Below are 17,317 nucleotides of genomic sequence, written 5' to 3'. Positions count from 1 at the left end.
AAAGAAGATTTTCACATTATATTGACAAGTCTGATTCAAGTTTAGACAATGCACTAAATATTGCCAGTTAACTTATTTCTTCCTTTTGTGCCCACTGCAGGAAAAATAAACATGTTCTCCTGCTCCCTTGGTGATGGAGGACTGGTGATGGAGACAATATAAAGGCGGCAAACAATCAACACTCCAGAGTTGTTGGACAAGTCAGAGCAGAGGGCGGATCCGAGGAGCCTCCCCTCCCCTCCACCAGGCGTCCGCATCTCCGGGTTTTACCTCAGCCTCTCCCATCCTCTCCGCCTGCTGACTTTTAAGGCCACGGAGCCAAAACGGCATCAATCGCGCTCAAACTAACCGCAGCAGGAACCGGAACAACAGGGACGAGGCGAAAATTAAAAGCGCGATGCGCGACGCCGTGAGAACTCAGCGAGACCGAATGGCTTTTTCCCGCGGCGTGTTCCTGACGTTCCTCGGCTCTCTAGTTTCTGTGTGACCGTTGGATTTTGCCGGCAGCTCCTCGGTGGTCGCGCGGCCTCGGTGCGTGCTTTTGTTTTGTACGCGCCTGACGTGGCTTCCTCTGCGCTGTGGCGCTGCTGACGCTGAGCGGAGGCATCCCATGATCGCAGACTCAACACGCATCCTCACGCCACTGACCTGAGCTTAGATGTGCCCTGCATGTGTGTGCATGTGTGCGCGCGTGTGTGTGCGGGAGTGCGAGTGATCCCCCTCCCACCCTAACCCCCCCACCCCCACTCCCCCCAAAGCAGCAGCAGCGGCAGCAGCAGCAGCAGCAGCAGGATGGAGGAGCTCAAGGAGAGTCTGGGAACTTTGGATTGACGCCCGGGGGAGAACGCGCGGTTCGGCCCCGAACCTCGTCGGGTTTTCTCGTGGATTTCTCTCCCCCTCGAAGACACATTTGGATGCTGTCTCTCCCCACCTCCCCTCCTTTTCTCCTGGGCGCTGGGAATTTACTCTCGACTCGTTATTGCGGTCGTTTCGGGTGCGCAAGATGCCTTTCGCCAAGAGGATTGTGGAGCCGCAGATTCTGTGCAGGCACCACATCCCCAGCGACGAAGGTGCGCTCTTCGAGGACCTGTGTGCCATCAGTAACGTGGTTCTGTCCCGGACCCTGCGACAGCTGTCCGAACTGGCCCGGCACGCCTGCTCCTTATTCCAGGAGCTGGAGAACGACATCGTCCACACCAACCAGCGCGTGTGGCTGCTCCACAGCAAAATAGTGGAGATCCAGCAGACTGCCGGCGCCCTCGACCCCAAGAAGGAGGCAGTGCGTAAGTACAGCGGACAAGCACAGAACCAGCACACGTGTTCGTTCAACGAAAAAGCAAAAAAACGTGTCACGAATTGCAGCGGATTACATGTGGTGCGCCTTCGTGGCTTCGAAGGGCAACCCGCCTCGAAATTTACCCAGCTGCACGCGCGCACGCGGCCCTCCTCCCCCTCCACATCTTCTCCCCAGCATCCAGCGTCACCCCCCCCCCCCCTCCCCAACACACACACACACACACACACACACACACACACACACACAATTGAAATGTGTCACGCGGTTGCATTTGCACATCGCATTTGCGGCATCCGCGGGAAAAAAAAAAATCAAAAAAAAAAAAAAGCCATTTCACACCGCAGAATTGCGCGTCGACCGTTCAGTCAATTGGCGGCCCGTGCGTGCGCCGACTCCTCGGATGCGTCTCCGTCGACGGCTGCTGTGTGTGCGTGCGTGCGTGCGTTCATGCTAGCAGCGCGGAGGGAGGGAAGGGGCGTGTGGCGGCTCAGCATCGCTGTCTCGCTCGCACACTGCGGGTAGCGCACACCTGAAGCATGTTGTGCGGCATGTGTGCGCCTGTTTCGTCTTTTTTTTTGACACACACACACACACACACACACACACACACACACACACACACACACACACACACACACACACACACACACACACACAGTGAAGCAGCAGCGGGTGTGTGTAGTTTCAGGGTGTGGACGCACGACGTCCAGGTCTCATCTGCCCCCCCCTCCACCTTCCCTTTCTTTATTTATTTATAAAGAAGCGTCTGTGTGTGCGTGCACGCGCGCGCGTTAAGTGTGTGTTCGGGCTTTTCACAAGGCGACTCCTTGTGCGCAAAAAAACCCACCCTCTCCACATGCAGCGGCACCGACACAGCATCAGTAATGAGCCCAGCAGAGATCCGTGTTGCAGGGCCCCGAATTCTCCTCCCGAAAACGGGAGGAGAATTCCAGGTGTTGGCTGCATTGGGACGGATCAAATCATCAAAAAAAATAAATAAATAAATAAATAAACAATTCACGCCCACTGCCGTCGGTCGCACATAAATGAACGCATTATTTCATTCTGCGCTGCGTGTTATTTATGTCCTCTGCAGTCCCGTCGTGTGAGCGTTTAGGTTCCAGTCGATTCGTTGGCGGTGAAATTGCGCGAGTCTGTGCTGAAGGTTTATTGATGGTGTTTTGTGATCATTAACATGGGAAGATCAAAGAAAACCCGAAACCATGAAACACATTCTTTATATTTAAGTCCAGCCACACACACACACACACACACGAATGTGAATGAGCAGCAGATGCATATTGCATGAAACAGCCTTTGTTGTATTGTGTTTGCTGCTGTTTGCAATGTTGGGGCTTTTTATGTGCGAGAAATGTGAAATGGCAGATGCTTTTTTCAAATATATATATTTTTGGAGCCGAGGTGTTGGACTCCTGTTGGCCTTATAAGTGAGAAATCTATATGAATCAATCGTTTGTTGTGAGAATTGCACTGGTGGTCGTGGCTGTCATTAAAACATATAAAATAACTTTCACGCTTTCAGTAGTTTTGCGTCTGTCATCATGCCCAAGAAATGAGTTATGAATTATTCCCTGAGGATTTCGCTCCCTGGAGCCAGATGGGCTGCCCGGATGAAGGAGCACAAAACATATAGATTTATTCATCAAGTTTAGTGAGATTTATTTTTTCAGAATTGTTATGATTCGTATTATATATTGTCTCATATACTGTAGAGGAATGTTAGTGAGTTTCCAAAGTAAAGCCGAAACTCCTGATGGAAGGCAGGTTTAACTCTCTGAGTCAGTCACTTTGACGATGACTTTGATCATATTATAATATTATTATGATCAAGATTTTAGGCCTTTCGTTTCACTGCCTGTTAAATCTCACTTTGGTTGGGCTGGTGAAACCATAGCTAAGCTAACAAAATGGGAGTGTGGTCAGACTCCAAGAGCCTCAGAGTTCAGCATGCAGTTCAAGTTTTAATGCTGGAGAATGAATGTGTGACTGACATGGGTTGTTTCACTGGTTTTTCTCCCAGGAAAAGTGAAACACAAATATATAAGGCTTAACTTAGCATGGTTAAATTGAATTGCAAGCAATATAAATATTACAAATGAAATCAACCAGAATGCCACAACATTAACAAACAAATGTATGAAACAAGAACTTACAAATAACACAGTGCCAACCGATGCTGGTTTGGTGGACGGCTGCAGGTGAAGTGAGAGGGAGACACACCTGCAGCCACTCATATTTATGCCCTCCAGCAGGAGGGATCAGATCCACCTCTTCCTCCTCTTCCTCCTCCTCTTCCTGTTCTTCCTCTACAAAAACAGTAGAGTCAGAGAATGAGAACCAGTTCAGATCTCAACATGGTGTTTGTGACAAATCAAGAAGCTAATGTGATACATATTGTTTGATTGTTTTTTGGTAGCAATGGTGCTCTGCAGATGACAGTACAGATGAGTCAGTCAAGGCTCTTTAATGCATTTCAATGCATTTGGATTGTTAACATTCTGTTTCAAAAGTGTTGATCTATGAAATATGAGAAGCCGCCGCATCAGTAGAAAGCATTGATTGAAAGTAATCTCCATTGACTCGGTATTAAATCTGAATGTATTAAGTGTGAAATTAGATAATCGCACGACATGTTAATATAACTAAGTTCAGCTCATTAGAGTGTATGAGAACAGAAGCAGTGAGTTAGAGGTACCTCCTCAGCTCCTCTGTAGACTGGCACTCATACTTGAACCTCCAACAAAGTTGGGTTGTTTTCATTTCGGCTTTCAACAGCATTATCAGCTCCTACCCTGAGCTTCAGGTGGCAGCAATGACTCCAAGGAGCTGAAGATCTGTGTGTGGATGTGTGCGTGAATGAACAGACATCAAGTGACAACAAAGTTCCATCTCCTCAGCGTGGACTGGATTAAGATTCAAAGTTGTCAATATGGGGCCAACTTGGGCTGCTCTTGAACATGGCAGCTGCCAGTGTTTGGATGAAGTCAGTCTGTCGCATTTGTGCAAGACGATTCGTTATATTGGACAGCGAAACTTGTTTAAACAGTCTGTTCTGGCATCGCTCCATCAGCACGAGTAGCACGAGCAGTAGGAGCCTTCGCAGGACACATGGTGTTCACCGTTCAAGAGCTTTAGAGCACTGCTGTGAATAGTACACACTGCCATTGGGCATTGAAGTGTGACAAACAATGATTGGCTCAATTGCATTTCGTGTTGTGCTCCCTCTTTCACGACACTTTCAATTATATGGCTAACAGATGTTTGAGATGAGCGTCATCGATTGGGGAACGTTTCTACCTCGTCACCAGCGCCCATCGTCACCATCAAGTTGAACCGTCAGTGCGTCATAGATAAAATACACCAAACAATGGTCTTAATACAATAGAAGTCCTTTGTGTTTATTGTACAACTTTGGCCATTCAGAGTTATAGACGCTGCCAATGTCACATCTAATAGAAAGAATGAAACAATCCAAACAGATGGAGAAATGAGTCCATCCTCATGCTGAGTTAGGAGCCATTGAAATGTGATACACACATTTATGTATTCTTATTCTGAGCCCAGGAAGGAACTAATGAACTCATTTGCCCTGAGTTGATGGTTCTTTGTGTTCTGCCGTCTCATTCGGACCTTTGCTTTGTTTGGATTCATTTCTGTCACACACACTGAGTGAGGCGCCCAGTGGGAGCTGAGCCAGTTCAGGCAGCGACTCCAGCAGAACTGACATGCACGTGACATGTTCCTCTCTCCACAACTACCTATCAAACGCACCCTCTTAATGTAGCGCTCTATTGAAAGCGGCCAATCCTTGGACTCCCCTTCTGCCTGTCGATGCACGTTAGCCTTCATCAACACTGCACCTGTTAGTTCAGCCCCACCTCCACCGCCAGCATCACCTGCAGGGGTTCACTCCTCATAATCCCTCTTAATGTATCAGGGGTTCATTATGTACAGTATGTTTCTCCATGCTGCTGCAGGGAGTGATGAGGCTGGAGCCAGAACGCCAAACGCATAACATGTATTTCAGTTCTGAGTTGTCGGACTGAAATATTATAAAGTAGTTCAGCTCAATCAAGAAGAAAAGTGACTGCTGATGGTTCGTGGTGATAAAGTCGTGAGGAAAAGTGAGAAACAGCCAAAACATTTTAATTTTGTGTCCTCATGTCCTCATGTCCTCACACACACACACACACACACACACACACACACACACACACACACAGAGCAGCAGCAGCAGCAGCAGCAGCAGTAAATATATTGCACCTCCCTGGCATCACTGCCTTTCTCCTTCTCCTGCCATTAAAGTCAATTTAAATTTGAGACAGTGGCCTGTGGGAGATCGCTCCACTGCTAGTCTGCATAGTAACACGCCTCCTGTAACCTTTTAGCTGAGTCAATCCCTTTTCCCTCTATCCTTCCTTCTCTCTCTCTTTCACTTCCTTTCTCTCTATTCAAGTGTAATGCTCTAGCAGTGCATGTGGCTTTTTTCACAACACCAGCAGGGGAAGAAAGAGAAACTGTGCGCCTGAATGTGTCAATTTTCTGTGACTTTCAGTTGTTTTTTTCACACGCAGACTGCATCTCGTGCAATATTGTGAGGTAGCGTGCATATTCTGCAGCTGGCAGATGGGTTCAACTTTCTGGTGCAGTTTTCGTGTGCGGTTCAGAGATGTTGTGCCAACTCGTTGTTCTATCGTGATGATTCATTTGCTCCAGCTTTATCAGATTCTTCACCGATCTTCTTCCCGATTTTATATCCATCAGATCAGACCAGCAGTTGTTATCCCAGACTTCTGTGAAAACAATCACAATAAATAGATAAATAATATGTATCTGTAAACAGATTGTTTTTGCCCTGTGTTTACAGCCCCCACTTCTCTTTCATCTTTATCTTTTTCTCAAAACTGATGTTACCTTGTTTGGAAGAGGACACAATTGCCACAAGCTGATCAGAGAGCTGTTGTCACCAACCTGAAAGAAATATTAGCCCTCTTTGTGACATCACAAAGTGCTAATTTCATTTTCTGGAAAGGAAATGATGGACTTTTCTGACTTCCGGGCCAGAGACACAGGTTATTGTTAGAGAACACCATTAATGTGAATTCTACATATCATGGGACCTTTAAAAGTCTCTACCTCCATCTGTCCCTCCGCCCATCTTTGCATATGTGTCCACTCTCCTCCCCCTCCTCCACCCACTCCATCCATACCTCTTCCCTCCCTGCCCTACTTTCACCATCATCATCAGTGCGGGGAGACTTCTGCCTCTTGACAGCATATTTAATGTTTCATGCGCTTTGATTTCCACCCAGACACTTTTACAAGCCTATGAGCAGAGGTGAGGAAAAAGAAAGTTTGACAGAAGATGGAAGGGAAGACACAGCAAGAAAGACAAGCTGGCAAAACTGAGAGAGATTGGTATTAATGACGGAAACAGATTATTACTAGCATCACACCGGGGCTTTGACCACGGACATACTTACAGCCAGGTGATCAACTATCCCAGTTACTCTCAGCTAAATATTCATGTTGAAATTCTATCACAATTCTTCACATTTCATTTTTAAATACTGATGACATCCACTATTCAGTGCCTATTATAAAAGTGGGGAACTGGGTTAACTCTCTTGGTATAACAGATTTATTAAGATGGACTAGTGGTGCTGCAAGTAACCAATAAAATTAGTTCTAAAATGGAGTTTTGACACAGCAGCCTCGGGGCAACATGGTAGTACAGTGGTGTCACCTCATGGCAAGAAGCTTTGATTGAGAGTTGCAACTTCAAATCCGGCCGATTGCCAGCTGGAAAATGTTGGATGGTTGTTTGTCTCTATGTGGCCCTGCGGGACCTCAGCGACAAGCCACTGTCACCCCAAGAGAGCCGGAACAGTGACCCAAGTGACCTGAGTGCAGGAGAATGGGGGGGTGGATGGATGGATGGATGACAGACCCCCTCAGAGTAATTGGCAACCTTTTTACCCACTAAAAACTTCGACACAGCTTCCCCTAATAAATTGGAAAATGTATTTTTGAATACTGGGCTTTATTTTCAATTAATTCACAAACAAATACGATAGGTTCGCACTTGACCCAAACAGTGGGTGGCAAATGATATCAGGAATTCTGGAGATCAGGAGGTCAACATTCAGTCATGTTCATTTTTCACAGCATGGGCCATTTCCAAAAGGGTTGGTGGCTTTTTCAGTGTGCATATGATCGGTGTCAGTGAGAGGAGGAATGGCTTTTTGTGAAGTTCAAATATTGTTTCGGTGTCTGATCGAACCGAGTTGTGTAGGAGCAGACGTGATGTTTATCTCGAAGGTTAAAACAGATTCCACCTTTGTCTTCATGCAAATCTGCTCAGAACTGAAATTAAATAGAACATTTGAATCATTCACTTTTCGTTTTTGAACACGTTCAGGTGCGCGCTGGAATTATAATTACGACAGCACACGATTCAAGTTCAGAGAATATCACTAACAGACGCATCTAAATTGTTGTCAGTATTTCAGTCCAATGGTGTTGACCAGGAACAACCCCGTTCACCTTCAAACCGTCCCTCTTCTCCATCTCGTTTCAAACTGAACCAAAACGCTCGGTCGGCATATTTCTGCTTCCATCAGGGGTGAAATGTGGAGATGATGTGTGTGGAGGTCACCAGATAGCTAGTGGTCACAACACATATGCAGAGAGAGATATAAACATCATTTGCTGCCACATGCAGTGTTCTATATCCAAATGCAAGAAATGCTCTTATGTCATGCAAGTGGCAAGCACATGAAAATACAAACAAGGGCCTCACAGTCAACCCGCTGAACTCTTCCTCGCTCCGTCTTTCTCTTTCTCTCATGTATTCATTAGAAATTCCGCTTTAAGTGCCCCTGTCTCTATTGCTGTTGCAGCCTGCTATAAAACATGCATGGAGAACCTCTTGGTCGAGATATCACAGCACTTGACCGCGTGGCTGGCTGGCGTGCTGGCGTGTTCCTTGTTTGTGTGAGTTGGCCTTTGGTCTCCCCATGAACCTGCTGCAGTCATTAACAGAAATGCCGAGATGAAAAAAAATGAATCAAATGTTGCCACAAATTGTCACAAACTCAACGTTGGATGTTAATAAATGAAAAAAGAGTCCTTCCATCCATTTTCTATTGTTTGTCCTGCACTCAGGGGTTGCTGGAGCCTCTCCCAGCCTTCGAAGGGGGAAGGTGGGGTTACACCCTCGACATGTCGACAGTTTATCACAGGGCCACAAAGAGACAAACAAGCTATCGCACTCGGACTCACACCAGCTGACAGCTGCTTGTCCTGGGTTGGAATCAAATTCAACACCTTCTTGTTTTGAGGACACAATGATTGTCAATCAATTCCACAATTTATCTCGTCCAAAAAAATGGAAAAGGTTACTTGCAGAAAAAAACTGCATCTATCAAGTATGACTAATATTAAAAGAATACGTAACAGAAGTACTGAAGAAGTAGTTGGACAAACAGTTTAAATCACATTTTGTATACATTAAAATCCAGCTTTTGCTACTGTCCATTAAACTTGTTTATGAAATTTCTCCCAATGCTTTTAATGCAGTACTGTGTCTGAGACAGTACTTCCTGGTGTTGTATTAGGTAATGTAATGACTCCGGCACAGCAGGGAGAGACAGGCTGCAAACACTGTGATGTCTCACTGTCTTGTTTTATTTTGTGCCAGACCAGTCAGTTCCTCCGTGTGTGTGTGTGTGTGTGTGTGTGTGTGTGTGTGATTTCTCTTGCAAAAGGCCAAACTGCTGTGTCTTGAACTGCTGTCATCTCTGTCTGGAGACTCCATAATCACCGTTCCCACCCCCAAAAAAACTTGACAGATGGCTGGGAACTAAAAAAATAAAATAATAGTAAATACAAATAGTTGTATTTGTATTGGATGGGGGGTGAGGGGGGTGGTGAGGGCATATCCATGAGTGCCCGGTGAATCCAGCATGTGGCATTGAGCCATTCCATTCTATTCCAGACTCGTGACTTTAAAGATGATTCTCTGTTCTTCTGGTTTTAGTTTCCATCAGAGCAGATTTGAGGTCTCTGCCAACCAACCTTGTTACAAGTTGGGCCTAAAAAAAAGTTAATAGCTATTAAAATAGTTTTAATAGTTGTTGAAGAGACACTTGGAAAGAAGAGATAGAAAACAACGATGTAAGCAGATGTCTGACCCTGTCTTAAACTCTGATTACTCTTCTAAGCCTTTTGCCCAACGTTTTTGCTTGGTTTTCACCCCAAAGCTTATTGGATACATGAAATGGACGTATTAAATCAGCTGCTGGAATCTTGAGAGCAGAGCCGTCAGTTAGGTTAGGAGGTTGACATAAGAAGGAGTTGAAGGTAATTCTATCAGTAATTTGGTGAGCTTCAGGAGGGTTCTGAATAATGACGCTTTAAACTGGGAGCAGAGAATGGATGGCCTGCATGCTTTCAAGTGCACTGTCTTCAGGAAGACTCTGTAAACTATCAGCATATGATGGAAACAGATGGAGTCAGAAAAAGCTTAAGAGCAGTTGCCTGCTGCTCGTTTTAAGGACTGAGCTGCTCTTAAGGAGTTCCCAAGAAACAGATTGTCTTGTGTAAGAACCTTAGTGCACCGCCAGCCTAATTGGACTACATGCAACCGCTGCCTTCAAAACGTCAACTCTGTCTCCATCCCAAACAAAGGCACGTGTGACTGTGTTGAAACGAAGGACACACGGTCTTAATGAATTAAATATGAGAATAGAAGAATGTCAATGTTTTAAACATACATCAGCCGTTTTAAACATACTTTGCAAAGAAAAGAAAATGAACCATGAGCTTGTGAAAAAGACTCGGCATGGGGTCCTCCGCTGATACAGCGCATTACGGAAAAGTAAATTAATCCAATTTCTCAGCAGGCTGGTGAGAGGTGAGGACAGCAAAGCCAAGGCTACACTAATTAGCCATATCTGTCACGAGCAATTGTATCAGTGAGCCAAAGCAAAGCCAAGCACATTGATATTACGAGCAACTTTGTGTGTGTTTTGAAAGCACGCACCCATGACATCCAAGGGACAAATTCCTAGGCCAAGCTAACTGCAAAATAAAACAAAGCTCAATGTTGAAGCGAGAAACAGTTGCTGCGTTTCCATGACTCCTAGAATAGTGCAAAACCTAAATATGGCAATAAAAAACTAGTCAGGGAAACAGCTAAACTTGGAAGAACCTCTCAAACATGGCTAAAAGGTTTTGACGCCCTCATGAGGTGGTTTTTCCAGACGTATCCATATAGAGGTATATCGTAAAAGTGTCATGGAAACACTTTTTCACAATAACGGGGTCACTTCAAGTGAAAAGGGCACGTTATGTTTGGACGGAGGAGGAGACGGAATAATTTTTTTTACAAGTAATCAAAGAGAAAAATAGAACAACCATTCTTGACAAACAAAAACAAACGTAATTCTCGTAGGATCTCTTCCCGCAAGATTTTACGAGAATTACGGCTAATGTGCTTCACACCATTCAATGGAAACACCTGCAAATGTGTGCAATCATGTGCTCAAAACCATGGAAACAATGGTAACCACTATACAGTATTAGTGTGCCAGCCACGCCATTTTTCAATCTGGCTGAAATGCAGTGCTGTGCTTTTATGTGCAATAAATAACCACCTTTACTGTCTTTACCACTCGCCATTTATGATTTACTGAAAAAAAAAAAATGTAAATTCAAAAGTGCAGTGAGCACATGTGTACAATTAGGAAGTACAGATGTGCCATCCCTCCTAATTCCATGGCGGTGGACATGATCTCGAGGAAGAGTTTAAGAGTAACGCACCACTTTCAAGATCAATGCTTGTTTTCTTGGCTGCGATAAACTCTTGGGTCAGGGTTTTCTTTTTCTTTTTTCTTTCCGTCTGCCTCATCCGCCATGCCAACTCCCTCACAGTGCACACTTTGTATGACACTGACACTGTTTAGTTCATTCACATTTTCCTTCATCTTTGCATGCAATGCACAGGACGCAACGTGCAAAATCCCTCAAGATGCTGCAGTGGGGCCCATCCACAGCACCAGTAGCATCTACTCATCCAGCCCAATAATTGAAATAAATACTTGTTTGCAAAGAGCCAATAACACAGATTTAACATGTGTAAAATAATTACAGTATCCTGCCACTGCTCCCATTCTGCATTCTGGTAATTACAACCACACAGTCAAATAATTACAGTAGTAAGAAATTACAATTAACTGACTGTGAGACTTTCTTCCCATTACTCTGAGCGTGTGTGTGTGTGTGTGTGTGCGTGCATGCGTGCGTCTGTGTGTGCGTATTAACCAACGGATTACTCCACTGAGGCCAAAGTCCCAAAAGATAACGTGAGATGACAGATTAATAGCCTAACATGTGACAACAGTGTTAACTCAGTTAATGTCTAACAGTTTCCATCCATTGTTCAGAGCTTCTCCAGTTCACCTACAGAATCAACAATCATTTGAACAAAAAAAATGACTGTTTTCAGGCACGAGCAAACATTAGGAATTCTTTATTATTCTCCTTTTGTTGTCCATTTCAGGAAGCTGGTGTTGTGGTAATCTTATCCTGACTCTGAAAACAGTAGATGACATTTGCCATGCTGGATTAACAGGCCCAGCATGGACATAGCAAAATGTCCATGCTATGTTTAGCAAACATAGCAAAAGTAAATGTTGCATAAAGCCCCTTTAGTAAAAATGCACTTTTTACAGGATTCACACATGGAGTCTAGATTAAAGGCTGTCGGGTCAGTTGAGAAGGAATTTGGTCCTGTATATGTGCTGTGTGAATCTTTGTCACTGTTTCCACCAATCAGGTTGCCCCTTTGATTCTTCAACCCTCTAACAGTTAAAGTCAGTTAGAGTCTAACTCATAGCAGTCACTGCAGTGAGCAGTTGTTCAAAAGTCATATGGTTTCTGTAGCTTGATCGGACTTTCATAATTCATACATCATTAATTGGTCAAGTCTTGTTATTATTTTTTCAATTATCAACCAAAACAAAAACAAACATCAAGACTTTTGAGCATTTTGGGCAAAAAACAATGCAGACAAATTATAGGTTTTGTGACATCTCCTGCTCAGAAAATGGCATTAAACAGAATAGAATCAGCCAAGTACATTCTCACAGTTGCTCTTGATGTTAACGTACAAATAGCAACACACCAAAAATATCTGGAGATGTGTAGCAGTCGTGTCAAGCTGGTCGTCGGGTTATTTGAGAATTTCTTGATTATTAACGGCGGAAAAACAAAAATGAAGTCCAGCAACACTAGCAGCCGCGAATGGCTGCCAGCTGAATCAAACCCTTAATCCATGCATGTTAAAGTGAATCGGAGCCATATGGTTTACGGTGGATCAGAAGCAGTGATCCCGATGGTGATTCAGCCCCAGCTGAACCTTTGTGCACGGCATTTACACCATCTGATGTTTATCTCTGCAGCCCGGTTAGAGGCTGATAGCGCTGATCTCGCACAATCACAACGCTCTTTATCACTGGCCGTAAATGGCTTATGCCAGCATAGTCTCAGCACCCGGGTCCTTTCCACACTGAAGGGAGAGGGGAGCGTTAACAAGGTGTTTTCTGTTAGTGAGTGCTCTTTATCTATCTATCTATCTATCTATCTATCTATCTATCTATCTATCTATTTGTTTATTATTACTATGTTTGATAATTGGTTTTCCTTTGTGTCCTCTTCAACTTACACGGCTGCACCTCTGAACTGGAGGAGCTCAGATCTGTTCCTCTGTTTGTCACATATGCCTGAAAGATGTCGCACAAACACATTAAAACATTACCATTCACGCACGCACACACACACACACACACACACACACACACACACACACACACACACTTAGACAAACACATGGATATACAAATCCATGACCAACACTTGGATGTCCCTCAGAAACTGGAAGCCCTCTCATCCTCGGGATAAAAAGGGGAGATAATGCATTATACATTCTCTCTTTTCTTCTACCGCTCATTAGAATACACTCAGCACCCCTGTCTAAAAAAAAAAAAAAAAAAAAAAAAAAAAATGCAGTTTCTTTGTTTTTTTATTTGTAGCCACTTGCTTCAGAACTCCATTGATTTCATTCAAGCCCAAGTGGTTGAAGTGGTTCCTTGGTTGTGCGGCACAAAGATGATGCTGAGCCACAGTGACCAACTGATTTTCCTGCAGTTGTTTGAGTGCATTTCTGTTGACTCTAACATCTGATTACTGTTTATGACTGCAGCAAACACGGCGCTCATTATTAATACGTCAGGAGCGCCGTCTTTTTTTTTTTCTTTCTTTTTTTTTTTTTTTACCATGAAATTCTGAGAAGAGGTGAAACCAGGTAGAAGCTTTTAATCCTCAATGTTTCATCGCAGGGCGTCAGATAAAGGAAAAGATGATAAACTTTGACTGATTTTCTTTTGAACTTCCGGATTATTAAAATGAACTTTAAGCAAAAGGAAAGCTGCTCAGTGTCAGTGTGATGACTTAAAAGGTCAACTAGTGTTTTACACTTCTTTGTATTTAAGGAGTTTCATGCCCTGACAGGAGCGCGTTTGATTTCTATATTAAAGCATTTCCTGTGTTTGAAATGCAGTGGATGGGAACTCACCAGGACGACTGAAGCACAGCCAGAGACACCTGTGCAAGTCACTAAATTTAGCCTCTTTGTCAAGGTTTCAAACATTATGCTTTAAATCATATAAATACCAAAATAGTTGGTGCTGCAATAGCTTTAAGATAAATGAATTTTCTTTTCATTGTCAACCCCTGCTTATTAATTGATCAATCCATGCTGACAGTTGCAAAGTCATGTACAAGAATACAAGAGTACAGGATGCTCACTTTTGTCACGTTGAGTTGTCTTGGGTTGGGTTTGTCGTTTTGCAAATTATACAGAAATTATAAACTGTTTAGTGTTTTAGTTCAAATCTGTGAGTTTAATTATCTCAAGAATCTAAATGTAATTTTGCTTGAGCAAAAGGTATAAATTGTTGTTGGAATCAACAATGGTTGATTATATTTATACATTTATGTTTCCTTGTTCCAATGTAGTAATGTGATATGTTTCAATTAGAATAATACAAATCTAATTCTTTGATAAGATAACTTCGCAGTCTTGCTTTGTATTTATGACACAATACTCACAAAAAGTTGGGAATATTGGACTGAATATTGGGTGATTTTTTTGTTTGTTTGTTTTTTTGTTTTTTTGTTAATACAAACTGATATTGAACCAGATCATTTAGTGGTGTATTCATGGACATGTTGTCATGTTGTGATTTTTGTGGTTAATCACCTTGTAGAAAAGAGTATGTGAAGAAATAAGTTGTAGCAAGACAGGATACAGGAAGTCTTGGAAATGGGAAGTGACATCACATTCTGGGACCGGGTCAAACCGGGCCACTCTACCTCAGCTAAGTCCCTTCACCTCCTCATCCTCATGCAACACTGCACAGTTGCATATGTGCATTTAAAAGTTTAGGGAAGGTCAAATTAAGTCCACCTGTGAAGGTTGGACTTCTGAACTTTGACCCCGAAAGCTGAATATCCCAAACTTTTTATGGTCTGTGTATTTAAAGTTGACCTAAAACTTGCATAGGCGATAGATTTGATGGCTGTTCAACACCACTCAGTGTTGGAATTATCTATACATGTGGTGTAGCTCTCCATGTTTATATTTAGGAGCAGCATATAGGAGGTGAGAACTCACCTGAAATACCAAGCAAGTCAGGCTGATGTGTAACCAGGGCCGTCAGTTAAGGGCTTTTGAAGCGCTCAATATCTTGCTTAAGTAAACAGATAGACTGGGTAGGTCTGATGCTGATCTTATTAAGTTGTGTCCTTTTGTAGGCCAAGCAGATTTTACAGTAGGATTGAGTTAAGACATTGTTAATGCTGCTGCATTAGAGCCTGCTCGCGTGAGGATGTGCCTTCATCTCTTTACTTTCCAGCAGCAGCGGGATTGACTGGTTTGATTTTAATATCCTGCTAAGATGTTTTGCACAATAATTAATGCTTAATGGTAAAACTTGCTGCTGTTCAGGATTTTGGTTTTAAAAAAACAACAAAAAAAGCGGATCCCACAAATTTAGAATAAATACAATTTTCTTCTCTTCCTCTCTACAATGTCGCCAGTTCTCTTCATGCCTCTTTTAACTTGTTCCGACTCTGCTCTTGGCTGCATTTTGGATGTGCGTGTTTCCTTTTTTTTCGCCAAATTTGCACATTGCCATAATCCTTATTCTCATATGAGTAGGTCTATTCCCTTTAATGATCAGTGCCTGTTGTTTTGAGATCCAGGGGGGGCAGAGGTGCCAGCTGCTCAGAGAACAACAACAGCTCTCCATACATCTCAAAACTCATTAGAGACACAATCCAATAACTGTTAAGACAAATACGTAGCAGGTGTTATTAACTAGATAAGATCTAAAAGATGAACATTTAGTCAAACCACTCCCGTCACCCGAACAATACGTTTGTTGTGAAGAGGTGAATGTCTGATCGCAGCGATGAGGATTTCTTCCCCAACCAAGACCCACAAGTTGAATCATTTCAGCCAAAAACCAAGCAAGGAATTCCAGCGCCGTCCGAGGTGTCACTGTGTCACTCCGCCAAGTGGTTCACTCAACAAAGTAGTGCCAACCCCAGTGCCATCCACCTCCAGCAGTGGGAGCTCAGAGCAGCACATCAAGAAGATTCAGCACAATAGTGGAATTATTTCAGCTCCAACTCGTCTGGTTTCTTTTTAAATAATTCACTAAAGCAGCAGTGGGCATTGCTAATAAATATTGTGAGAGCAGCGGTTGTGGCGAAGCTCAGTGATCAAGACACTTTCCTACTTTTCTTAACTCTATTCTATCCTGGAGACTTAATGCCAGTCAAATCCTCCCGGCGGGGTTTTAGAAATGCGTTCAGATTCTCCACTGCTGTTATGTAGTAAATTTGGAGGGGTGATTATCCGTGCGAAGGTTCTCCGCCACCTCTCTCCTGGTTTAACCTGCCTACTTTGCTTCCATCTAAAGGGGGAAAAATATCCATCGCTAAAATTTAGCGTGAAGGAGAACAATGGCAACCTCATCTTGCACACTGAAGATGAATGTGATTTTTTTTCCTCCTAAGATGTCCAGTGTCCAGTGCACACTAACCGCAGTGGGTGTCACACTGTGTAAGCCCCCACCTTCCAACTCGCCTCCACCATTTGTGAGACTTTGATGGATTACTAGACAATCAGCTAAATTTGACTAAAACCTTCTTTGCCTCTCAGCATGCAACAGTGTCAGGAAAGACGTTGGCTAATCCTATTACACTGTTACCAACTTGGCGGAACCGTTTTGACTTCAGTTCAACTCTTGCTCGTCCATCGTGGCAGCTTTCCCATTTACATTTTCTTATCAGGACTAGCAAAGAATAGTGCTGACCGCCGCTCTTGATGGAGCACACCACGGTGCTTTGCAAGTAGCATTAACTTTGACATTCAGCCAGAGTTAAGTTAATTGCAAGCTGAAATGTTTTGCATGGCTAATGTTGCCCATTGTGCTCATAGAAAAAAAACATGGGATTTATTGAAACTTCTTAATAAGTGTGAACAAATCGGGCTGTTTGAAAGTGGAAAGGAAAGGAGACTGAATATTTTTTTTTTTACAAGTAATCAAAGAGAAAATATAACAACCATTCTTGACAGCAAACAAACGTAAACAAACAAAAGCAAGAGATTTTATGAGAATTTCGGCTGATGCGATTCACGCCGTTCAATGGAAACACCTGCAAATCACAATTGTGCTTTGTCCAAATTTCAGAAATTTCGCTTTTATTTTCTGAAGAACTGTCATGGAAACGCAGCTCTTGATGATGTGGTTAAACATGTGCGTGTGTATGTGAAGCAGCGAGAGACAGAGTGTGTTGTGTTGTGTTGTGTTTGCACGGAGGCCGTGTGTAAGAGCAGAGCAATAAGGCCGGGGTTCTTCGAGGAGA

The 17,317-nt window shown here is 43.5% G+C and overlaps 1 protein-coding gene across 1 annotated transcript in view; it reads left to right on the top strand.

Moving 5' to 3' along the window:
- Positions 1–822: 822 nt before the first annotated feature.
- The window catches only part of nhsb (Nance-Horan syndrome b (congenital cataracts and dental anomalies)), a 37,969-nt gene continuing 21,474 nt past the window's right edge, over positions 823–17,317 (top strand). Inside the window, exon 1 of the mRNA XM_076048259.1 lies at positions 823–1,283. Within this exon, the coding sequence (XP_075904374.1) occupies positions 1,004–1,283 (280 nt within the window). The 5' untranslated portion in view covers positions 823–1,003. The remainder of the gene's footprint in view (positions 1,284–17,317) is intronic.

This window comes from Nelusetta ayraudi, unplaced genomic scaffold, assembly GCF_046127955.1.
Source record: "Nelusetta ayraudi isolate G7.1 ecotype Tasmania unplaced genomic scaffold, CSIRO-AGI_Nayr_v1 ptg000005l, whole genome shotgun sequence".
Lineage (NCBI taxonomy): Eukaryota > Metazoa > Chordata > Actinopteri > Tetraodontiformes > Monacanthidae > Nelusetta > Nelusetta ayraudi.
This window is presented reverse-complemented; position numbering and strand designations above follow the sequence as displayed.